General features: G+C 40.8%; 1 protein-coding gene across 1 annotated transcript in view; it reads right to left on the reverse strand.

The window, feature by feature from the left end:
• T265_01907 (hypothetical protein) overlaps nucleotides 1-25,023 on the reverse strand; it is a gene marked incomplete at both ends in the record, with an annotated part of 102,846 nt that extends 77,823 nt beyond the window's left edge. Inside the window, 2 exons of the mRNA XM_009166033.1 lie at nucleotides 6,658-6,762; nucleotides 24,847-25,023. Of these exons, the coding sequence (XP_009164297.1) occupies nucleotides 6,658-6,762; nucleotides 24,847-25,023 (282 nt within the window). The remainder of the gene's footprint in view (nucleotides 1-6,657; nucleotides 6,763-24,846) is intronic.
• Nucleotides 25,024-26,650: the final 1,627 nt, after the last annotated feature.

Here is a 26,650-nt window from a genome sequence, read left to right on the forward strand (position 1 = left end):
GCCCCGCGTATTCCGCAAAAGAATTCCATTTTTCAATCGACGCAAAGCGAAATTCTACGAACAATACATACCACTCGCGTGCCTCCCGATCAGTAGTATCGCCGTTACACTGGTAGTTTATATCACCAATATATTTCATGCATCTAAGCTTCCGCATGTGCCCAGTCACCTCACGACAAAAGACGACGTTACGGAAATGACTATTAATACGAAGTTGCTGTGTGCCTTGCAATAGCAGACCTAAATGTTGGTATGTACTAAACACTTTAATGGCAAACGTCGAATGCGTGGTGGAATTTTTACTCATCTAATTAGCCATGAATTTGTATAAAGCCGACAATAAACAATACCAGCCTTCAGCACAGTAGTCGGCGTCGGTCGTTTATCTCTCTCGCTCTCTTTCATTTATTCACATTTTGATAGATCCCGTAGAAGTTATTTATTCATGGACTAATTACGTGCTTCTGGCCAAAAGCGCTGTATTCTTGGGAACCCAGGACATTTAGGCTAGGTAACAGCCCTTTATCTTAAACTGAATTTCTTCCACTCAGATCACCTGAATATGATGTGATATTTTTACACCATACAGTCGCCCCTAAAAGAGACTCCCGCGATCGAAGCAATGCGTAGTAACCACGATAACGGCAATCACCCTGCACTTCTATATAAAAAATCTCTCCTAGGGCTATTGTAGCTTTGTCACATGGACTTATGGTCCTGGACTATCTTTGGTCAAGCTGACTTCAGCAGTCTCAGCGAGATATTTTGGAACAATAGTTATTATTCATTCTGTGTAGTGGCTTGTCGGTAGTATATAAATCCTTTAAGTGGGGCTGCCTCAAATGGAATGGTTTTCCTTTATGGACGGAGGCCGACCTTAAAATCCAAGTCTATATCTTGGCTGGTTCAGATTGATATTTGGGTGAAACATATTACTCAGCAAAAATACAATACTCAAGAACCTAAAGTATCGTAGATTGCTGTGAAAAAATGTTTAGGACGCGACATGTTTTAGGAGGTTAAATAGAGTTTATCCTAGGTGAGCTGCATTTAATCTGTATTATTTAGTAAACAAAGTATTTTCATCGAAAGAATTCACTGGTTAGACTCTACAGGGAGCATGAACAGTGCCGTACGCGTTCTAATGGCGTGCGTAGACGAACACGAGACTGGCTGTCGCCAACCACACATCAGTCCAGACACAGCCACAAAATTCGTGACGCAGCGAAAGATTCAATACCGCCCAGGTACTGTGAATTGTGCCCAATCTCACCTAGCCAACAGGTAATAAACAACTAATGAGCTCGCTTTTTATATTAGTTCTTATAGATTGATTCCAGCAATCTGTTAAACCACGTCGCGGTACGCGCAAAACCACAAAAGCAAATTCTTTCAAATGGAGGTTCATCTACAATGCGGCGCTATAAGTACAATAATAAAATTATAAAACTTTTACATACCTCAAATCGTGAGACTATGCCGGCTTCTATACACCGGTTTCGGAACTACTAATTCCTAACGGGTCTCAAAGACCACGCCGACTCAAACCCACGTGTTTGCAAGCTGGCGAAACCACGTGTGAGCTTAAACAACCCGTCCGATGACAAGTTCAAAGAACGGCTCATGTTCGGGTCAAAAACAAGAAGGGTGGTATAGGCGCAAAACAAAATAACAAAAAAGGGGAGATCGCGTTGTACAATACAAAATTGAAGAAAGGAATCAACAGTTTTCTTGTATCAATTTTTTTCTTGCCTCGCATTGGGAAGATCCTGTTGCAAGCTTTCCTCAGATTGGTCAGTTTGGATCACTGTGCATGCCCATTACTTTACCTGCTATCCTGATGTTTACATGACACAAAATTGCTACATTCCACTTCCAACGTAATTTGACACGCATTTGCATCGGGCTCACCGGTAATGTTTACCAAATGTCACCGTTGAACTCTCAAACCTACTTGTCCTCAAGTTATCCTCGTCCAGATCAAGATTTCATTCGTAGATAATTCAGTTTATCCGTTTTATATGGTCGGCATTTGTAAAAAGAGTAAATTGTCAGTTTGCGTGAATTTCGCACCAAATTTGGTTTGTTGTTATCAAGATATTCATCACACGAAATTCGTATTTTTTGCGCACTGCAGTCCAAAATGCCTTCTGGTATACAGCCACACCATTAATAATGCGTTCAACGGTTGAGTGCACAAACTTTTCAAAGTGTTATTTATATAGACACCATGGTCCTGCATTTTCAATCTTTTAAAGGAATACATGTCCTATACAACTTGATTAGAAGTGTGTGATACGAAATACTGTTTAGCCGTGAACCAACTTCGCTCAGTAATTTGCCACACGCAACATCGAGGGAGCATTGTAAAGTACTTAGTTGGAGTTTTTTTAGATGTTTCATGTTCTCATTAGTAAAATTCTTCATGAGTTATAAGAAGCTTTGACACCATGGCCTGCATTTTCAATCTTTTAAAGGAATACATGTCCTATACAACTTGATTAGAAGTGTGTGATACGAAATACTGTTTAGCCGTGAACCAACTTCGCTCAGTAATTTGCCACACGCAACATCGAGGGAGCATTGTAAAGTACTTAGTTGGAGTTTTTTTAGATGTTTCATGTTCTCATTAGTAAAATTCTTCATGAGTTATAAGAAGCTTTCTAATTTTGTAGTGTGTATATGTGTTTTCAAACATTCAGGAAAACTAGTAGCAACCCGATTTGCTAAAATTCGCCAGAAGCCGCTGGTATTATATTCAACCCCTTTTGGGAATAAATCACGTAGAAATATTTGTTCTTCATGTACAGTTCAGTACTAAATGATCCAGTCATTGTGAGCAAAGCAACTAGCGAAAAATCGGGAATGTCATAATTTGCCACTTTATTAGAGGGGTGCTTTTGAATGACATTGCGGCCATTGAAGTTACAATATGTGATGAGATGCTTGGGCAGAAAACTGTTTATTTCTGCAGGTCTATCTGCCGAGAAAGTGAGATTTGAACGTCCGTTTTAAATTTGACCGTTCATGCTACAACACCTGTAAGAACTCACTAGCAGGACCAGATATCGGTCCATCAGTTTACTTGGACGTGATCTTGACTGACGATTTCCAAGAAAAATCTCATGGAGTGCGGTTTCCACTTAGGAACACGCTGTCCGTATAGGGTAAACGTGTGGAGTGTTCATAGGAAAACCGTATGAACAATCTTCATTCGATCGGATCATCAATGCCCAGAATCTTACACAAGTAGTGTTCAAGCGTATTAATCCTGTCTTTTATACAATACGCATGACCACGTCATATGTCACTGTTTAGTCCAAACGTTGTGCTTGCCTTGTTATTATCAACTTGACGATGCAAATGTAGTGGACATAAGAGTCTCATATTAGAGGTCGTTTTCAGCATGCAGGCAGTTACCTGGTCGAGACACTCACAGGTTCCGCATCACTCAAGACACGCGCCGCTGATGATTTCCAGTAAGGCAGGAGCAGCTGTAAAGTGCTTCTTATTGTAGAAGTGCAATCTCTTTGTTCAAATCTCCAAATATTTTCACACTATCAACAACTTTATAAGGAATGTTTTATACGGTGCTCTTAATCTGACCCAAATGCTCACAAGAAGAATACCCACCTAGTGATCACCAAATGGTCTCCTAGTCAGCCCCGAATATTCAGAAAAATCCCATGTATTTAAGTAACACATTTTGTCAGTTTTAACAAAGATGTTATAGGCAGCGTAGAAATGAAGTTCTATCAACCAGCCCCATCATGAGTACCGGTCGTTTTTTAGGAAAATCCTCAAGCGCCACTGCAATTATCTGGCGAACGGAAACAGCTCATTTTAGTTTTGGAAGAAAACGAGGTGATTCTCAGTATAGCGTTATAACTTTCAAGGTCTAACGATGAGGCCGTTTTTAAATATCCTCTCCACAGCTCGAAGTCTCCAGTCCATGTTGTTACCTGCAAATCATATAGCCTCATCGCGGAAGGCGAGCTTGGGAAAAACATCATTCTCAACTGTATAGGTACGTATACATCCTATCTTCCTGAAGACTTGGACCTAAAATCTGATCATCGTTTTGCCCAACCAACTTACTTTTTTTAGCACAAACTCATTTTGAGCAAAAATATGTCAAATCTACCAATAAACGGCTGAAGTCCTCCTGCTGAGTGATATCACAGGTTCAAAGTCGGAACGAACATCCCGGATTTGACTATGGTGAATATGGAGATTTCAGAGTTTGGTTTGAGCAAGTTGGTCTTTCTGGTACCTGAAACCTATCCACACCAAAGCCATCCTGTTTTGGCTTCTTTCTACATCAAATCTATACACATTTTCCCCTTTTTCTGTTGATGCACTTGTGGTTTTAATTCGCCTGCTTGGACACTTCTGGATCTGAAAGACCTGCTTATTTCTGTTTCTTTATGAAATGTGATAAAAAATGATGCGAAAATAATCCGTTGCCATATGTTTGCATGGAACATTTCTCAAGTGCTTCCGAAAATTGGTTAAAATTGTATATCATCTTCACATAGCACCACTTAGCACCACGAACGATAACCATCCGTTTCATAACAAGTCATTTATCCAAATATTCTAATAGGCTGCTTAATCTACTCATGTCTGATTGAACTCGCAACACAGGTAGAATTATCTACACACTGTAGCCACATAAACTACCCAACATGACGTGTACAGACGTGCTATGTTGGTCACAACCAAACCAGAATGTAACACAGTTGAAAATAGCCCGGAACGCACGTCACATTCAAACAAATGGTGATTCAGGATTTCTGTGCTGTGACGGAGGAAATATTACACATTCAGAATAACAAAAACAGTGAACGGGACTGCCACTTGATTGGGAACCCCTCTAATATTTACACGGACTTGTCGTTTGCTTTTGGGACTAGTCGCAATAAACGCCTGACATGGTAGTCAGTCTTCCCATCAGATAAGCCCCATGCATTGTTTGTTCCCCAAGTCATCTTGCCGCTGTTTCTCCTAACAACCTGGCTCAAAGTGTATGTCTGTCACAGTTTTTCTTCCTAACGACCATCACCATCCATGGTTAAGGTATCATTATTTTTTAAAGTCATTAGAGGGTAAATCCTTGTCCCAAGCTGGATAGGTTTCCGTCAGAATAAATGTAGTTAGTTGTCAGCGTTACTTGTTCTCCTAATGGTATATGTATAGCTTAAAATGCCGTATTATCATGCCTGCACCCTGTGGAACCGTGACGTCCATGTACTCACATTACATGTGTGCTACAGTGGCATATCTCTTTTTTTTCTGTTGTAAGAACGTTTTTGCCGTGGAGGACTTCCACTTGTTAAACATATTTGTGTAGATGTGTACGTTTCGTGACAAAATGGAAGCAAGTGTACTCTATGCAGGTTATATTTTCGGTTACACGTTCTAATTTTTTGGTGAAACTATTCCACGTACAGTGGACAATAACTACGTCAAACCCCAGTGTAGTGGCAGCGGATGTTACAATATGATGTTCTCAACCGGCTGGCTGTAGTAACAATTGAAAATAGTTGCCCATAACAACCAAAATTTTGAACTGTAGCAGTCCATTTCACTACGCGGCGTTTTGACTAAGGTTTTCATGTTATTACACAACATGGCGCTAAATTTTCCTAAAGGTATGTTGGGCGGGGTTTAGCCCGAAATATCTAACCCACTTACTTACTAAGTTTTTTACATTCCCCAATCATACATCCGCATTTACTCCTGTGTATTATTCTTGTGTATTATCAGGAACTGCGCAGTTTGACACTTGTGGAGGTCACGGTTTTAGCAATCAGGCTGACCCCGTGAACCTATTCGGGAGGAGGGGGGAATCTTGCTATTGGACAATCGCATACAAAATCTAATTTATAAACTCTGGAGCATGCGGTTGAGTGGAGTGCGAGACCAGGTTCATAGAACCTGCCGAAATCTGCGGCCTATGGATCATACTTTTCCTGGTGAATGAGCGAAATGCGCATGGCCCAGAACCGACTCCACTATGGTTACGACCTAACCCTTTCAGATTTTAGAATATAGAAATTGTGTATCCATTGGTCTGAGGAAACGGCGGCTGCGTGTCTGTGTTAATTTGTGTCAATGTGCAAAGGTGGATAACCAGATCGACTGCGTCTGCTCATAGATAATGCTGTCTGACATGAGTACTGCCAACTTCAGGAGAAAAAATCGCTTATATTTCATTGTAAGAAAATAGCCATTATGTAACTGAATACCCTTTATCATCTCACGTAGTCCCTTCAAAAACACTATACTGAGATAGAGACTTCTCTCAATATCCGGTGCAAATTAGCATTTGCCACATCCCAGGCTAGTTTTACAAGCTTAACGAGTGAAACTGGAAGAGAAGTTTCCTTACATGTATGAGCTGGTGCCAGGCACAACATCCAAAATGCTATTTAGGCGTCTCACAGTGGAGATGTCAAAGAAGTTTGCGGCTTTTTCCAGATATAATTTTCTTACATTTGACTAGATACTGAAGTTAGTTACAGTTGGCGCAAATTAAATTTCGTAAATCTACATTTTCTAGAAAATTTTGGTAAATTTATGATCAGAAGACCTTCTTCTAATAGTGCCTAAGCAGTCATCTGCTAATCAAGGTCCAAGTGGTTTTCCGCTTACCATGCTATTGAACGGTTTCAACACCCGACGTTCACTTTCCGAGTGGATGTGATACATAGAGGACTTGTCTTTCTTAAATATCCTTAGGGAATACGCGTAGAAACTCTGTGAAGAGTGAAAAATTTGAACAAGTATTTTGCAATCTGGTGTAATCGATGTTCGCAAGCAAAATGCTGACATCTAGATGAAACACTTACACACCCCGGTCCAGAAATCTCGCAAGTTGGAAACTATTCTTTGAGCAATGGTATTGCTATAGCCTTAAGGAGAGAATCAGGAATTTCGGCCAACCATCTGATCAACCTGTGGTAAGCAGAGTCACCCAAATCCCTAGTAGATCTCAGGTTAAATTCCTTGGTTTTCACACTCATCAAGGAAAATCAGAGGACTCACTCGAACCTGTATCTGTCAGGTGTGCTGCTATTACGTGACCTCAAGTTGGATAATCGCTCAGGAACAGAATAAGTGTACTATATGACGAACTAATAAAGTGGAGTGGAACGTCAGAACCTAGACCACTAAACTTGGTTTGTTGGTATGTAGGTGAGCTAAATAATGTCCTGAATCAACCCGCAGGCGTTTTCTTTGGATCAGTTAACCTATTTTTTTCAACGTAAAAACCCATTGCCGCTCAACCTGTCCGAAATTATTGAAATTCTGGTCTTTATATTCCACAAGGAAAATTCTAACCTCACAGTTTCTGTGCTGATGATATTAAACTGGTGTAGATTTGTGTTCACATAGCTTACTGCGTCAAGCGGATCAAGATTCTAATGGTTTCACCAGAACGGTATAAGTTGGTCCGAACACGGTTTCTCTTATTCTAGAATATCAAAAGCGGAGTCTTAGATAATATAACTAATGGACCAATCAAGTGGATTAGACAAGCTAACTCTGTCTTTCTGGTGTGAACGTTAACGAATCTGCTCAAATGACCACAAAAGTGTGGACCAAACTAGGAACAACCCCAGTTGATGGGAAGCCTGTGGCAAACAAGACGACTCAAAACTACAACTAAATAGCCAAAACACTGACTCCAGTTACCACACTTTTGAGATTGTTAAACGGAAAATACTTAAACAAATGATTGGACGTTTTACAGCTATTGGCCAGGAGTACATATGACTGCTAATAGTAGGTTTGCCTGAGAACCTACAACAATAAGATTCAGGTGGATTAACGCCACCTGAAAGCGATGAATCATACGAAGTACACAGAGAGAAAGTGTTTCCAATTCATGGACAACATACTCAGCCAGGCTAGTTTAACCAAATATTCAGTGTTTTGTTCCTGAGTATTCGCTGAGTCATGAGCTTTCCCGTCTCCATAACGTTAGGACGGGAATAAGTTAAGGTTGAATGAATATGACGCCAGAATAAACCCCTCTATACATACCTCTCCACACCAACTAATCAACCTCGAGAATTCCCTGCAAATTGCTAACATGAATGACATTCATGATTGCGTACGTCATTAAACATTACTCGGAATTTTGGTGTCTATCGAGTCGATGTATTCAGCGGTTGCATTCGGGCCTTTTCTTTTTTTGAGTTGAATGAAACATTTTAACGAAACAGGGTTACTATGACACCCTTCAGTTGATTCAGATCACACAACAATTGTGTCCAGTGCAAGAACTCCCCACTGGGACTTAAAAGCACTTAACTGGTTAATGATCACACAAAATATGAAACAAAATCCAGCGGAGTCACACAAAATATGAAACAAAATCCAGCGGGATGATCCCAGGCACGGCACGGATACGAGCAAGCACGAAATTGTCTCGGAGATGTTTTCTTGTCCCGGAAGTAAATTTGTCCTATTTCCAAACAAACAAACAGAGCACGGCCTATTCCTGTCTATGATGCTGCTTTCCTATGGAATGCGAAAACTGGACATATATCCAGGACGTATTGGCTACCGTCCAAAAGATGCATAATATGTTTTATTTGTCCGGCTAACTATTTACTGTAAATATGTGGAAATTCGTTTCTGTCACGATCAGGTAATGTGACACCCACATCGTCCGCAAAAAGACTCTCAGCAAACCTATTGTGGTTAAAAGATGGGTTTTCCTTTGAATCACTATATATGAATACTAAACGTTCTTGTGATTGTCCCTCTATATTTTATCCCTTTAGTCTACAGAACACCATATCCTTCTTGCATCAAATGGGTTCTTTCATCCCCCTTAACCTTATTTTACCGACACTGTGATCTGATTTACTGACGTTTAAGACACCTCTGGTCAAAGTGAGCCATGATTTGCGTCCGGCCAAGAAATCCAAGGTTCAACCACCTGAACTGCTTTATCCCATCTTAAAGTATGGTGTCAACACCACTCTGTTATTAGGTGTAACCTTACTTCAAGCTCCAGGCATTCACACTTGGCACACTGGTCATTATCGAAACGCAAACAACCAAAGTCAAGAAGCTACCAAAACCAAGCTAGAGAACTGGTGAAACCTTTTAATGTTGACTGTGGTTACTGTGCATGCTAACAAATTGAAGCAGTAGTCTGATAGCTGCTGGTCCCAGCTTTGTTCTCAGGTTTCGTCGTACCACTCTGTTTCGCACAGTGGGTCTGCGCAAATGTTAACATTGCACTGTGTGCAGGTCTGTCGATATTTGATGGACTTTTCAATTTAGATGCAAAATGTCTTTCCTGACACATCTTTTTGCAGTGTTGGGTGGTAGAACAGCGATTCGGTGTAGCATCTGTATATACGTAACGAAACTTCTAAGATGCGTGCTACCCATATGGGAACCAAACCGTGTCATTTTCTGGTTAGTGTAAAATGCAGCACGATTGTGTGCCTTCAAGGCAAGTCGCTGGAGATTTTTAGTGCTGCTTTGGTTTTGTAGAATAATCCTTATGTGGATCGCAATGGGACATGTCATTGTTGCTGAAACTTGTGTTCATTGTGTCTGTTCAAGGTGTGCCTAAGATTTTAGATTTTCTGTCCCAGGATTCAGCTGCGCACACACCAAGGTTCTGACTCCTCCGTATTTTGCTCCTAAAATGGGATATGATGCACTGTTCAAAAGATCTTCTGGTGGGTACATGCAACCAAATTCACGAGTAAGATAACGATGACCGTGGTCGGTTTTTCGGAAGATGTCATTGACGATAATAAGTCGCTGTAATAATAAGAGGAATTTCCTTTCCGTGACAGTCAGTTATGTAAACATTATAATTATGGAGAGAGCAATCTATGTAACTATCATGCATGAATTAAATTCTGTTCAAAGAATCAGTTGAAATGTCATCCTTTCGTCATTGCTTCAACTTCTATTTCTGCCTCTTTTTTTCGGAGCAAACCCAAAACTGTCTTGTTACTTCTCGCCCATCACGTATTGAACACTATGTGGTGCCGTTTTCCGGTAGTTTCTGTGCGATTCCTAGTAACATGGCTTGATAAACATTCAGCGCATGACTTCATGATAAAAAGCTCCGAAAAAAACGTTTCCCCACCACTACATAAAAACTGATAGTATGCGCTTGTATTCACCATGGACTTTTGCCCTCTAGCTGAATGACCGAAGTGTGTAGTCAGTTTCCTAAAGAATCCATTTCACATGTCATCAGTGTTCTTTTTATTTAGCCAAAATAAGGGGCATGTTTCGTCATCGGTATTCATGCGAATTTGACAGTTTTGTGGCGGTTGCGTTGATTTCGACCACTTTAAAGCAACACAAATCAAGTTAAGATTCAAAAGCAACACAATCAAGTTAAGATTCAGTGATTCAGTAATCGTGGTCGCATATTACGGAATCAAACTAGTACACCAGTGTTTGGTGAAGAATGGAGCTTTGTACAGAGAGATTACTTGGTAGTTGTGCATTATTCACTCCTCTGAACTTGCCCTGAAGGTTTTTGCATGTAGTTGGACTGATGAGACCGTATTTTTGGCTGCAAAACTCGGATGTGCACGCCCTGTTTGTGAAGATAAGACTCTTACTGCGTCCATAGGAATGAATTAGACGGACTCAGTCCTTGGCCGTTTTAGTTGGCGTGATAGAAGGGTCATTTTAAAGCTTCTGTAGCTGTTGCGCATTCCCAATAACTTGCTGTTTTGGCCCATCGAGGAGAATTCCGAGGCCTTTAGCCATCCGCCTTACAGTTTGCGCTGGACAATGTGAATAGATGAGCGTATGGAGGCAGTGACATTTTCGTCATTTATGAGCTGTCTTGAATTTTACAGGCTGTATTGGACACTGCAAGTTTCAACTGGAAACTAAAACCAAATGCACTGTAGTGAATAAGTTGCCATATCAAAACATCCTTGGTGGTTTGGGTACTTTGGTCAAATCTAACAAACCAGGTCACAGGAATACCATTTCAAATTTCAAGCGTGAAACTGATTCGACATGTAAGTACTTGTGCCCAAAAAAACTTCATTCAAGGCGTGTGACTAGGCCCATAATTCTACTTGCGGCTTCCGACTCCTCCCGCTGAGCCGACTGAGACCTATTTGTGTTGAGAGTGCTTGAATTATTGAGAGAAACAAGCAGCAGATCAAGGAAAATGCGGTAATGGACATACTAACGTTATAGGTCTTCCGATAGAGTAACGCATAAATATAACTCCATAGCCCTAATTATCTCCGAAAGGTGTAGTATCAGGATGATACACCTTTCAAGTTGTTTTGCAACTTGTGTTGAGCAGGTTTAACCATTTGGTCACAATTCCTCATTCATATCATGGTGGGTGCGTTGTTTCACAACTGTATGCATTCCTGAGGTGTTTCTGCTTCAAAATTTGACACCGTTTATCAAGCGGTGCGCGTAGGTCGATCAACATATGCCTCCATCAACCGTGGGGATTTTCAAACAAAGATTTTTGTCCATTAGAGTAACGAGACAGAACTTATACCTTCATCGAATCACAAGTGAATGCATCTCATGTGTTCTAGATAACAGTCCAGGCAGAACGTTCGAGTGGAACTGAAACGATCTTTCTTTTACATTAATTATTTATAGACAGATTAATATTCGCTGGCTGAAAATTGTTGTATCCAAATTTGTACATCTGGCTAGGTAGGATGATGATGACCAACCACAGGGGTTTCCCTATATTTCATCCTGTAAACTGAAATGACATCTCAAGGACGTTGTTTACTTCCAGCTGCCATATCAATATATTGGCTGTTGATTGTGGCTTTACACGGTTCAATAAGGTATAATTGTCCCAAACTACTTGCAAACAGTACTAGTACATGAAAGGCATTTCGAAGAATTGCAAGTTTTTCAATACTTCCACGAACAGAATATTGCACAGAAGCTTTTTCTCGGTATATTGTCCAAAAACATATCTGGTCTATTCAGAAACTGGTGAGGAAATGTCAAATTTGTAGAAATTTTCTCGGGGATGCAAATGAAATCAGGTGTCCCAGCAGTATGTCGAGTGCCCATACTTGGTCCTATTGAATTCGGGATGATGTGCCGTTCAGCAATTTGTACCGGAAATTTAGGAGTCTCGCATAGTTCCACACAATGAGTTGATTTACGTTTGCTTGCAGCTACACGTCAGCGTCCTTTTCTCTTTACTGATATTTTTAGAATCAGGAAGTGTCTGTGATATCAGTGATCTTTGGCTTGAGAAAAAAGTTACAATAGTCCATGGTTTTTTTTCAAGCCCCTCAAACTCTTGTACAAGTGCTCTTGGAAGTGCTGTAACCTAGTGTATTTTGATGCATCTTTACTTTGAGAATCCGGCCGTGCTAATTATATGCCCTTGATGGAAATGCTGCATACTGTAGAAAAAACGTGGCGTTCTGGGTATTGATACTAGCCAGCCGGTAAGACCGATCAGAACACCCCATTTACAACAAAGACAGTTGAGCTGGGTGAGCAGACAACCGTTTTTCATAACTTCAGACGACTGATTATCAGGGAATGCGTAAATAACAGAAGACCAGTTAGAACTGTGAGAGGCGGCAGAGCCAAAATTACCTATCAGCACATGAGGTCATGTTGCATAACAACAATGTGTTTAGCTATCGTCGGAAGAATGCATCGGAATATGGATAATGAGGATGCGACAGAATTGCGTGAACTAAAAATTAAGCGAGACATCAATGGACGAAATCGCACAAGCTCAAAGAGTCGGAAAGCCATTATGACGCAAGCAAAGATGGCACTGTAAATAAACCAACTGATTCACTCTGCTCACGGAATAAACGCACACATGACGGCCTAAGTATTTAGGGGAAAGTATTCAAGGGTCATCGATTTTGACCGTTTAATTCCGCACCAAAGTTTGATCATGAAAATCGCTCCATGAATCCATGGATCTGATAGCGAAAACCATAAACCGTGTTTTCGGATTCCAACCAGAGAGAATTTCCTGTAAGATACCTGGCTTTGAGGAAATCATAAAGAAGTGTTCCAGTGAGACGTGTTGTTTGGAGGCGCACAGGAGCCAGAAGACACGTGTGCCATTGAAGAAAAACGCCAATCTTACAGGGTATTATTAAATCTTTTTTTTGTTGTAAATCCAGAAACCTCTAAGAGCATGCAAATAATTGTGAGGGAACCTGCCATTTTATAGGCGTTCCACATGAGTGTTAATTCAGAACCACATGTTTTGTCCATGGTACTGCAGTGGTACGTAGAGACTCTTATGAACGCCCAAAGAAGGCCTAAGTCGATTGAGTTCTGCAGCTTAAGCAACCTCATACGGCATGATTTCTTTGGAATAACAAAAATAATGGACACTACGGTGGTCTTTGACTTGAAGATTTCTGCATCTCAATGACAGTGATGGCTACCGCTAGGGAAACTATGTCTGGGTTTCGACTGTCATCCGATTTCAGATTCCAACAGCCGTGTGCTACTTTGTCCAGCCATTATTCCGCAAACACATGAGGATTGATGTCCACAATGAAACATTGCCCCAATAAGTTTTATCCTTGATCGAAGGCAGCAGCAAACCTTGAAGCTGGCAGGGTGCTAAGAAATTTGAATCGATCTAAGCTCTTCTTAACAGTGGTTCTATTGTGTTGACAAATTCTAATGGTCGACAGGAAAACCCTTTAATATATATGCCACATCTGGTAACCTACATCATGAAACAGGATGGAACTATCATTGAATTCTGCGCAAACTCTATCGCAACCCCTGGTAACGACTCCAAAAAGAAACTCAACACCGAAGTATCGAAAGTACGTACTTTTCCAAGTAAAGTCAATGACATTTCTATCCTCGTAAAACTGCTGGTAGAATATGAATCTCTTTGGGATGGTTAAATGTTCGTCAAATACCTGACCATCAAGAGCTGTAAAATCTCGGTTTATACACATCCTGTAATCTCTGACAGTCAAAAGAGCACTATCCTAATCGTGTAAACCATTTCATGCCATGAATTTTCCGTCTGATTGATCATCGGTAAAGAGACCAAAAATGGACAGCAGAATCTCCTTTAGTGAGCTAACACAAGGCTCTTGCAAATGCCAGTGTCGTGATTCGTGAGTTTTATATCGTTGGAGCTGCAGGACTGTTAGAGTATTTGTCGCTTCTTTGGAAGGTAACTTTTGGAGCACATAACCCGTACCCTTCTCACTGAGACAAAGGGTCATACGGTTGGAGAGATAGTGAACTTCGTAAAGCATAAGCGAATCCTCCTACGTTGTGTGTTTGAACTGCTCGTGTGTGGGCAAAATGATCATTCCGTTACGCTGCATATTTTCGCGTGCGACTGAGGAGATATTGATGCCTCAGCATTCTAGTAAATACGGGTGACTTAAAAAAATGTTACGGTAGCATGTAATTTGGTTTTGATTTTGTTTCAATTTAGACCATGCGATGTATGAGTTGCTTAATTGAGTCAAACCGTCAAATTACTCATAAGTGGGAACCACGCGTATGACAAAAATAATGAGTATTCAGGTATTCTTGTTCTTCGGTTTGACATTTAACTAATAAGTAGTTCTTCACTTTGTTTTAAAAATTTTCCAAAAGTTATTACAGTCCTTGAAGTAGCTTCCAGTTTCTTTGACGCCGGTGTTAAGCAAAACAGTAGGAGGAACGGTACATTTGGTTTCCGGTAACATATATCAATGTCTTGTTCAAAACTAGTCTAGGGTACTTACGGATCGGTCATGTGGTCCGAATCGTGCAAATGATTCCATCTGAATTTGCGAAGCAAATGTGCGTCATTAGTGACCACACGTATTTGGAGCACCAGTGTACTCACTTGACCGTTCGCTAATCAAGATTGACTACTTTGGGTTCGATACGCAATCAGGTTCAATACTTTGTGACCTGCTTGATCTGAGCAAACCTCGTAATTCTCCTAAGATGATGATTGGACCTTCAGCCATCGTGAATCTCCTAAAATCCTTCTGATGCTGACATCATCCGATTGTGTCACGTGCCTAATTGTGACACGTGATCATTTCAACTCCTCATTGAATTCCCAGCAAAGAGGTCCTTTAGTAACTAGAAAACGAAGCATCATTCTTCATTTTCGGAAAGATTTTGAAACCAATGGGTGGATATAATACTGGACAGCGTTTTGCTTTTCACACGACAGCTGTGTGGGGACAGTTTGCAAGAGTGGCGGCGTTCTAAAGCAGGGGTAGAAGCAGCAAGTTAGATACTTCCTAATGGCAAATCAAATAGACTTTGGATGTCGATTCAGGATTTTCTTCGGTAATGTGGGACAACCACCGTGAAGAGCCACTTCTTGTAACTGAGTCGGCCCGAAGGTCTCCTGTTCCAGTTTTGCTCAAAGTGAAGATCATCCCTGAGCGTCGTTAGAAATTTTTAATCGCTCTGTATGGGTAAGCTAGCGCTACGGCATTTGGATGAGGAAGAAATATTACGTAAACTTTGTCAGGTTCATCTTTCTTGTCGTTCTGTTAATTGTTTTCAAGTTTGGTGACAACCACACTGTTACGGTAAACCCCACCTATGTAAGGCCGTTCTCCATAAACTAGCCAGCCTGTTAGGGAGCTGAGATCCTGACCTAAAGATGAAGCGGCCAGCCAACCTTTTCATTTGACCTATCCATCTCAACCTAGATTCCCGAATTTTCGTGTTATGGTCGCACTACTGACCTCTTTCTTAAAACCCACATTTTCATTCTGTGAAACCAAATCAATTATTTCGAACCAACCACGTCAAGTGTTAGACAATAAACATTTCATGTCTGGGGTGTAGAATTTGACGGTCTGATTCAGTGGCTTCAGAGTTTTCGAGTTGACGCACGTCATTGTGTCATGGGTAGACGACAGTGTCTGTTTAAAGTTGGCGCTGTCTGACGTTGATTAATGTCAGAAATCGAAGAAACGAAACTGTTTATGCCCGTGCAATGAAGTGGTGAATTTTGATGAACCAATGGGGTATGTTCAGACCCAGCTGAATTAACACCTTTGTTTGTCCTTAGCTCATGAGTTCACAATAAGCCGCAAGTTTATGATTTCGAATAGCTCAGGTTTGCGAATGCAATAAACAAAATTGCAAGGGCCAGACTTTATCCTAATTCCTTAGAACATATCCTCGTTTAATCATAACCTTTGCATTTCTAATACTTTGATGACGAGACTAAGGTTCATTTTAATAATTAAGGATAGATGTTTTCCTTGTTAAATCGCGCGGACACCCGTAACTGTGATCAGGCTTTCAACTAGATGTTCCAAAAAAGCAACTCAATTATTACCATTCGTGCTATAAAAGCGGAGCACTCACCATGGCAGTTTATAAACATACTGCCAAAATTGAGAATACCCTGTACCTAATTGCTGAAGCTCCCTGGTGGATCCAATGACACATTCACATCAATACATACAAAACATTTCTGGGCTAATGAGTGATATTAGTTGAAATTGTAAGATGATTGTTTGCGAAACCAGAAAATATATTGTGCTTATTATGCAGTGAACGGGTGACGTAAACTCTTCCAATGAAAAGGATACTAAACCTCTGATTTATTTTGTGTGAGGAACTACGATACATTTTGTATCAGTAGGCAAGCTTCCGCACGCACAATCAAGATGGCCAAACTCTTATAAGTAGGTGAGAAAACAAGATGGGAAAATTAGACAAACAGGCAAAAAGAAAAAAGTCAATGTTTAATTAAAAAAGGTTACCACAGTTGTATTATTTTATGCTAGTAACTAAAGCAGGAGATGAGTATAACGTATTACATCGCGAGTGTCGGGCTGCATTACAGTGTTTTCTCCATCCTTAACAGAGGATGCTATGCGGTTCACAGTCATCCCATGACCGCCCTGACTAATGACAAATAGATGGCTCGTATAGTTAAAGTGTGAACTACCAAAAAGCATCTCTGCAAACTGGTAAAAGGATTACCAATTTCCATCGGACCTATGACGTGCTAAATCTGCAACACACAGGATTGCCTGATATCCGATCAACAATTTCTGCCTCACTAATGAGTATCTGCTACAATTTCTCAAAATCTCCAGACAATTGCATGTTTGGCCTACATAGATACCAGTGTAACGGTGGATACTAATGATGGGGCATGCGAGTAGTGTGCTTTCTCGTCAATCCGCTTGGCGTCTCTTGAAATTTGTGGAATTGTGAAGTCACTTTATAGCCTTTGTTTGCATTTGAGTCAATGAATATTCAGGGGAGTTGAAGAAAATGCGCTCAAGGAGAAGATGGATATTAAGTTTTTGCAAACGTATGATAGAGTTTTGAGAGTTTTGCTTCACTGTCCAATAGTCTGTAACTGTTGGCGTTCTATAGTAAACAACTCCGCAGCGATGGCCTTCCCCCTTTCATCAGTGCAGAAGGTCAATATAAAAACTGTAAATTTATCAAGTATGGTGAATGCTGACAGTTGACTGTCAGGCGGGACTCAGGTTCTACAACAGGTTTCCGAGTGAAAACTCTGGGCCTGAAACTGCAACAGTTAGTAGTCTGGTATTTCAAAGAATAACTTGCCAACTGGCCAGCAAGTTTAAGATATTTGAACTCGCATTTCCACGTTTTGAGAGTTTGCTTTACTGTCCAATAGTCTGTAACTGTTGGCGTTCTATAGTAAACAACTCCGCAGCGATGGCCTTCCCCCTTTCATCAGTGCAGAAGGTCAATATAAAAACTGTAAATTTATCAAGTATGGTGAATGCTGACAGTTGACTGTCAGGCGGGACTCAGGTTCTACAACAGGTTTCCGAGTGAAAACTCTGGGCCTGAAACTGCAACAGTTAGTAGTCTGGTGTTTCAAAGAATAACTTGCAAACTGGCCAGCAAGTTTAAGATATTTGAACTCGCATTTCCACTTCTTGTTTTACCTCACCAAATATACACTTCAAGTGAAACGGCCTGGTTCAGATTCGCCTACCTAAGAGGCGTTAGTTTGCTGCTAAATTCTGTCGGCGCGAAACTCTCATGTATATGACTTGTGTAATACAGTAAGAAATTTACGTTTCCGAAGTAAAAGCGGAAAAAATAACATGCTTTCTGGGCGTAGGCTGTTGTGTGTCTCGGTAAACCTTAGTGAATCAGGAAAATGAAATAATTTACGGAAACCCATTATCGATTATCTTCGTTAGAAACGGGCGGTTTCCTTCCAGAAAGTCTGGCACCCAAAATTGGAGGGACGATCAACAGAATAGGGAGGTCATGCAAACTATACTTTTTATGGCCTTCTCCCTTAGAATTGCGTGGATCTCATTAATTTACCCGGATTTGTTTGTTTTCATCAATTTTCACGTCTTTGACCACACATAAATTAACCATTGTCATCTATCTTGCTCAGAAAGTCTTCGAAAAGATCATTCTTGAAGTTGAATGTCTCTAGCCAGATCACACAATATTAGACGAACTTAAACGTGTCAACTCTTTACACTTGGCAAACCAGCGTAATGGTTTTTCATAAATTAGTGGGATTGATTCATGCTGTGAGACACGGGTGGCATTTTGTGTGTGACAAAACAGTAGATTTCACGTTAGTGTAGTTGATTAATTTAAGACACTCTGAAGTAATTCAAACCATTATATTGACAAGGAAACATTTATAAGCCTACCATTTTCGCAAACGTTTAGGATATACTCGCGATCAGACCTGTTAAACGCCCTCCAAAATGGTGATTTCGCCCCCCCCCCGCTTTCGGAATGAGCTCGTGTGCACGATCGGGCTCGGGTTAACCGTCGGTAAACAAACCTCGTTAGTGTGGACCATGTCCCGTCATTTACCTCTCCGTTGAATGTGTGCTTTGAGGTACCGATCAGGAGTAGTTCAGACGTGATTATGCAATATCTACCTCCTGAATACTCTGTAAATATTACATAAATATCAAACGGACTGCATTCTAATCAATTTTCGAAGAGCAATTAAATATATAGGTATTTAAACATCCCCTAACTTTGACATTTTATTGGCAATAAAATTCAAAAGCCGCAATGAGGCACGGATAATGAAAAAAATTGTAGGCCACGAATCAAATGCCAATCTTATCAGGTGAATGACAGCATTGAGAGTAGAGCTACGCTGGGTTTCGCTTGGCCAGTCAGATATTCTGGTACAGAAAAATGTCGCCCCGGTGAACAGCGTTCATTTGACTCTGGCAAGTTGAAAAAATCGCATCATGAATAAACCAAGCTAAGTGGTACATAGCTCGCTGATCTGTCGACTTCTGTAGTATTTATCATGATTTTCTAACACACATGTAGGCATGTCGTGACCCACTTTGTGTGCATGCATTTAATCACCAGATCAGCCCATACTGACCCGTCCAAATGGAACGCTGCCGTTTTATCACTTAAATGACAGAAGGGATTTTGAGGAAGTAGGTGTCCTATTATGACCATCCGCCACTCCGAAACCCTTACGGACAGGCTAGAGAAAGCTCCAGCTGGAATGCACACTACCTAAATTACTTGTAGTCGCCAAATAGGAAGCAGGATTTTTATTGACAGCTGAGACAAGCGGAAAACACTCCGAGGTTGCTAGGCTACAGAGAACTGGTAGGCTAGTTAAGATGTTTTCTTGCCTTAAGATTTGTGTCAGCTCCCAATGTTCGTGGACCGATGATGATCTACCGCATGGCTTTTCCGGTACTAAGGATGCTGAGAATATGTTTTTTAGTATGCAGCAAGATGAGAATGCGTTGTTGCTGAAGCCTTCAATCAGCAACAGTAGGCTATTAGTTGTGAGAAAGAAGTGAACCACTTCTCGTTACTGTCAGACTGCACGTCATTCCTTGACACAGCATAATTGCAGTGCCCTAAGAAAGGAGCTGGGAAAGCTTGTGAGAGCCTGTTAATCCCATATGTTGCAGCTGGGTGCGCAGTTGTTGTGGCTTAAAATTTAGAGTGCAATTTTGCGCCCAGATCACAAACGATTTTTTGGCGTGATTCCGTTCGCTCCCCACAGATGACAATAATGTCTGTCTAATTTTATTTTTATGAACTGCCGGAGTCATGTACGCACCAGTATAAATGCAACATGTACTATATATATAACATAATTTTCAAAAGTGAGTTCAACAGTTTTTAGAGTTTTGGAAAGTGTCTGTTTTCCAGAATTTATCAACAAATCGGTCCAAATACGTCATAGTTGATGACAATGATCTGTCTCCCGTGAATGTCTGTCAGTCTCAAGTGTGCACTTGTACTGTCTGATGGTTAAAGAATTTTTCTTAATTCCACGCCAAAACAAACATTGGGACTTAGAAATTCTCCCTTCAGGGTTATTTTTTTCTACGTATGCGGTAAAAAATAGCCAACATTTTTAGGGTGCAGATGACTGGAATTGAAACGTCATTAAAATGGACGACTGGAAATCGGCTGAAATCAGCTCTGCCACGTGCCCCGTGATCCGTGCTAATACAGTCTATGTCACGTATGCTGCCCCGTCACTGTATGTTATATTTCATGAAAATCTGGAAGACTGGCCCTTGGACTGTACTGCGTGATCAAGTAAAATTCGTCTTATTGGGTCAGTCCTTGCTGGTCCAAACAGCGGACAGCTCACACATGCTGTTCACTTATCGTTTTCTCTGATTCATCGTAGTTGTGATGCAGTATCAATATGGAGATATTGTCCGACTGTTTAAACTGCCATCAATGTATAAGGTTTTTTTTCGCAGTAGTGGAAATTAACCCTCTTGTATACTCCAGGGTTATTCTGCTGGCTAGTGGTCGCTTAATGTGCCATGACCCATACTCAAGCTTTGCTGCTGCAAGTTCGCTTCGTTAGGACCGTGTGCGTTTCATTCCTTTTTTATGGAGTATGATGTGAAAAATCTCAGGATGCACGTCCTTTGACAGAAAAGTCCGCTTGCAACAAAATATGTTCTGTTGTTCGCCGCGGACAGTTCTGTTGTAAGAATAATAGTGTTTACTTTCGAAGCTCACCCGAAGTCATGAGTTTTTTGGCCTCGAGCTTTCATTTCATTTCTGAAATCGAGCCAGGTTCAAACTGACATTGACGCTTTGCACAAAGCCAAATTCTGGCAATACAGTCCTCTTTTAAGGGCAACTGTCTTGCTTGTTTGTGTCCTACCAATTTGCCAGTTCATACTAATCCTTTAGAGGACAGATGCTTCTTATTCGGAAGAATGTGCTGCCGAACGAACAGTGAGACCCCCCAACTACTGTGAATGCCGGCTCGCTAAAGGCATGAACAACAACGTTTTTATCCTTCAGATCATATCACTTTATCAAATCAAATTTGAATCGTACAAGAACAGCAATTTTGTCGCCGTGGTGCGCTCGTTGCATGCTGGGAATTATTATATGCTTACATGGATTGATGAACTTTCTCAACTCTGTGTGTTTTTGCCTCAAGTAACGATAGGGGAAATTCCACTCCACCGTCGGCAAAGCAAAAACAAGTGGTCAAGATTCTTTCAAATGGAGTCAAAAATATCCCATTCAAGAGGCAGGACATTGACAACCGTTAGTCGCCCTTCACGAAATCAGACTTCTTCAGGCTTGTCACAACTGACACAATACACTTAAGGAAGTAAACTGATGATGAAGAAGCAAACACCATTTTTTAACATGTAGCGTGAGCGCGTATCTTTAGCGTTCTACAACTCCGAAATAGATCGCCTATAATGATAGTTGCCATGCCAACAACTTTTATCATTCGTGTTGCATTGCCTCAGTTTTTTCTGTAAGATGGACGCGACAGGAAGGACTTTGTCATGATGAACTATAAGGGACAACTGTTTCTCTATAATGTCACCCACCGCGTTTTCCGGAAATGTAAGTGGTAAAAATGAACCTTATCTGAAATATTATTTGGCCATATTTCATTGACTTCTCCGCTCCTCTGCTGAAACAAAAGCAGATTTATTTGGCGAAATACAGAAAGAACCAAATAGTCCATTACGCACATTAGCGATTTCCGCTTTATCTGTCCAAAATACATCTGACTAATCCGGAAATATATGGAAAAATGTTCACCCTGTCGCTCTCATCTGCGCAGTTTGACTGGAGCGCATTGCATTCTTGGTATTCAACACATCCGAGATCTCTCGACTGTGTGACACCACTCACACAGCAGTTTACTAGCAAAATATTCTATGTTCCTGTGGACAAATCGTACGTCATATGACCCACTGGTGAAAGGATTAGTCTCATTCGATCGCTGCCATGTCAAAGTTTTTAAAAATGTATTGTTTTCAATGTGATTATGCAGGATTTGAATAAAAGATGCATCGAAAACCATTGTTCAACCGTGACATCGTCAAGTAGCTTGATAATACCTCACGCGTTGGTTAGTTATTTCAAAGGGTACTGATACAAACATGCAACATTTATGAGCCACTATATTATCCTTGACACTAGTACAAATAACTGCTAGGAATATCTTGATGAACCAGAGGCAGATCGTGCATAAGAAAGTGGAAAAACCAGTGCATCTGTAGGGGTCCGGCGTGAGAGAAAGTAGAGCCGGAAAACTTGGGACTTGATTTCACTGGATTAGTTTTGCTATGCAGATCACAATCATAGTTACAGTGGGTTTTGGCGTGATATAAGCGACTTCCATGAACGCATTACCAACTACGCAGGATGATAACATTATAATTGCATTTTGGTTGACAAAATATGCTTACCTTCTAACGCTTACAGCTGTCAGCGACGCTTCTGGTTGGACATTTTTGAGAAGCAAATGGACGAAAATAAGTGGTAAAAACTTTACATGTAATCCGACAAAGTTTTCATAAAAAAACACGTGGTGTGGTGAAGTTTCATTTGGCTGTGTTTCCATGCACTCGATGTATAATGCATTACCTCCGCAAAGCATTCTCTGTTTCACCCCATTTCATTTCGTGTGCGGAAAACAAGTTGATACCAATGAGTTATCTGCAAGTTACTTTAAATTTTGAATCTATAAGTAATTCAATCTTCCCTTGGGTTTTCAGGGAGATACATAATAAGAACAAGTTATCTTACTGAAGAATCCTAATTTCGAGGCCAATCTACATTTAGATGCCCTTACCTCCAAAACGTAAAAGGTGTAGGCCGAACGATTTCAAATTCATTACCAAGTGTCTTCGCACCGAGCTCAGATTCAAAATTTAGTGACTGATTTGATATTAAGACCATTATAGAAAGTTTTGTTCCAGTTCAGTAAAATGTTCTACTGCTATATAACTGGTCGTTAGGTAACTTTGATTGGATGTGATTATTGTATTGTTTTTGCTACTAAAGACTTCATTAATTGCCTTGCTCTGAGCGCTTCTTTGCTTTCTCTGAAAAACAATCCTGCTCACGTTGAATGTGGCGCATTGTTTCTGCGTCCGTAATGAGGTACACAATCATACCTCCCATGCAAGCAAGCATCCGTGGAACAGAATCAAGGCTTTGTCGAGTGCACTGCATTCTCTTGCAACATCCACGTGAAAAGGACCGGTGCTTATCAATTGTGAAGTTGTCTAGCAGGTGCTCGTTAGCCCACGCGCGGTAAAGATCATTAGTGCATCATAAATTTAAGAATTAGGCATCGTTTGTTACGCTGTCTTATGTTCAGCCGTTGATACCATAGAACGAGATGTCCCACCGATCGTTAAGAGTGAGAGGAAGAGCGCAGAACCGGACGTTTATCTGTAACAGCAGAGTGATGTACCTTGAAGACGGGCACTTTAATATGCCCCTTTCAAGTTACATCATAAAAACTGGGAAGCTAATATTCCCTACGGTAAGGAAAAATCTCCCGTAGGAAAAGGTGTTTTGTGTTTACAAGCTAGCTTTATCCTTGGTGAACAACTTCAATTCAAACGTGGCAGCGGCATGCGGCTTCATTTTTTTCACCCGCCAAATAAAACAACCTCCCCGAGTTTCTCTATTATTAAAATCCATTTTCGCGGAAACAAAGTGCAAAACAACATGATATGCAAGCCTTTCTCAAACCCACATTTAACTGTCTAGCCAGAAGAATGACTTATGAGCTAAGTTGATGCGCACCTTTTCCATGGTTGTTATATGGAAGACAAATCTGCGGCCTCGCTATTCTAACGTCTAGATGAACAACCAACACCTTAGCGAACAGGGTGCTGCGCGAATTTCCGTCAAAATCGGTCCACTTGCCTGTCTGCCGGGGGAATCACATTATATGACTTTTGCGTATTATGGGCAGTGCACTAAATAGGAATGACGTCATTGTGCTAAAATATCTCTAATCGTTGCTCGCAGGCAGTCGTTTTTTGCATGTCTATTTGTATCCACAGTTCAGCTGTCTGGTACATCAAACAAGCTTGTAATTCAAACTGTCAGACGAAGTGGCAGATATGTTGCCTACTGGGTAGTGTACGGGTAGTTCATATGTGGAAAATAATGTGCATGCATTTCCGACAGAACAACTTTGTCGTGCTAACGTTGTCTTAAATTCGATTTTCGCTGTGTAAAGAGCCGTTCAGCGAAACAACTGACGCCTCCCTGTCTTTTGTCTGAAAAATTCACGGCGCTAAGATTTGACAGCTAAAATGGTGATTTGTGGTTTCATGAATGACAGATATTGGTTGAAAATTTTGGTGAAAATCTGATCAAAGCTAGTGTAATCCAGTTTGTAGTTTCCTCGCTAAATCCTCTTAGGTTAAACCTCTTTCCAAAGGTACTCAATGATGTTGGCCTGGGTTGACCTTCTACAACAACCATTGGCAAGCTGTCATCACGTTGATTTTGAGGATGAACTCTCCTGTTCTTGTCCATAGGTCGGTGTTTGAGTGACCTATGTACTTGATCTTTCTGACCTCCACTTACTGCCCTTGGTTGATGTGACTCCAAGGCGCGTCGTGTTTGTTCGACTTTTCTAGTCCGGTTGAGGTATTGCATGAGGTGGTGAATATGCTGAATCCGATACAATGTGTCGTTTGATCCAATATGCCGCATAAAACCGTCTATACGAATATTTTCTTCCACGTCTTCATTCGTCAACATTTTTCGTCTCCCAGATTAAAGCTGTGCACTTAATTTTCCCCGTATATGTAGATTAAGGATAGGAGGTAACGTTAGCTGATGGCCGAATTTTGTACTCTTGCTGGTGTACATATCTTCCTCCCAGAACCTTTTCCAGTTGGTGTACTTGATTGGAAATCATGCCGTTCCTCTTATTTTCCTCTGCACTGTCCTTTAGTCCGGATACCCGTTCTCATAAAGATGCGAATTTCTCCTGGCCTACGAGGATACACTTCTAACCTGCTTCTGTGACTGTGCTTTCCTAGCCTTAAAGTCTTGAAATGTCAGTAGGTCATATGCATTCATCAGTATCTGATCAGAATGTCTTATTTTCTTCCCTCTTCCTTAAATCGATGGTGCTACAAATTGGCTGGGCTCTACTAAGGAACGTTGTGATTCAGAGATCAGCACGCATTTTTATTGCATGCACATGTCTTATGAATTCCAAGCGACTTTTGATTCGTTAAAGCATCCACGAAACTTAGTCGGTCGTTCCTATTTCCGATCGTATGTTTGAAATCCTGAGGCATTGTTGAAGTGTTCACACGCATGTCTTGCCTAGTTTAGTTTGAAGACAACAAAAATTGTCATTCTTGCAATGGATATGTAGTTTTTACCGATGTGTTTTCTCGAATGGTTACGATAAGTCTGCAGGGAACTTGCTACATTTGTCCAAGAAATCAGCAGCGACCTGATCAACCAAAAGGGCTGTTCTTGATGTAAGGTTAAAATATTCGTTCGTTGATGGATTTCAGCTGCTGAAATATCCTGCTCAGCTACTGCCGCCAAAGTTCTTTGGATATCAGGCATTCAGCACTATTTATTTACAAAAAGTGGACATCCATCTTTTTCTGAACGCGTCTTCTTGAACTTTCCTGGATGTTCATCGACTCCAATCTTTTATCGCTCAAATAAAACAAATGTTACAAAGCGACTCCACAAATTCAGCAACAGATATTTCCTTTTCAAGAGACTCAAAGCGGAATTCCACGAACAACACGTACTACTCGCGGGCCTCCCCATCAGTAGTAACACCGTTACACCGGCATCCCCCTAGTAGTAAAACAAAGTACAAACTGCTGCGGGAACGCTAGTATCAGCAGCGTACAGCAGTATGACCATGAGTGATAAAATGCACTGGGTTCGCAATATACCTTACAGGTAGTGTAGTTGTTACTAACACAAACATTGTTGAAAATTCGACTAAGCGAATTTAAAACTACCTTTCGAACAACCCAAAATGACATTTCTGATGACCGGAGCTACCAACAGAAGTAATCAAATAAAAATTTCGAACTTACCACACATCAGACCCATATTCGAGGTTGGAGTACTGATGATCTAATGAGGTGCGGTCCATTTAGATTTTCACACATAAAAGCACGTTGAAATCACCGTTTTTTATTCAACACATCCACAATGAAGTGCATTCTCTCTTATGTTGCGCATACAGTCTTCTGCGAAAATCACAAATTTATTTCACATTTAAACACTAATTGGTTTTATCTGCTGACTGGTAGCTTTGATAGCCCACCTCTCCATCCTATCGACAACTAAAGATATCGAAAGAATATTTTATCAACGAATGAAGGCCGGTCTAACGATTGAT

Source organism: Opisthorchis viverrini (genome assembly GCF_000715545.1).
Source record: "Opisthorchis viverrini unplaced genomic scaffold opera_v5_21, whole genome shotgun sequence".
Classification (NCBI taxonomy): domain Eukaryota; kingdom Metazoa; phylum Platyhelminthes; class Trematoda; order Opisthorchiida; family Opisthorchiidae; genus Opisthorchis; species Opisthorchis viverrini.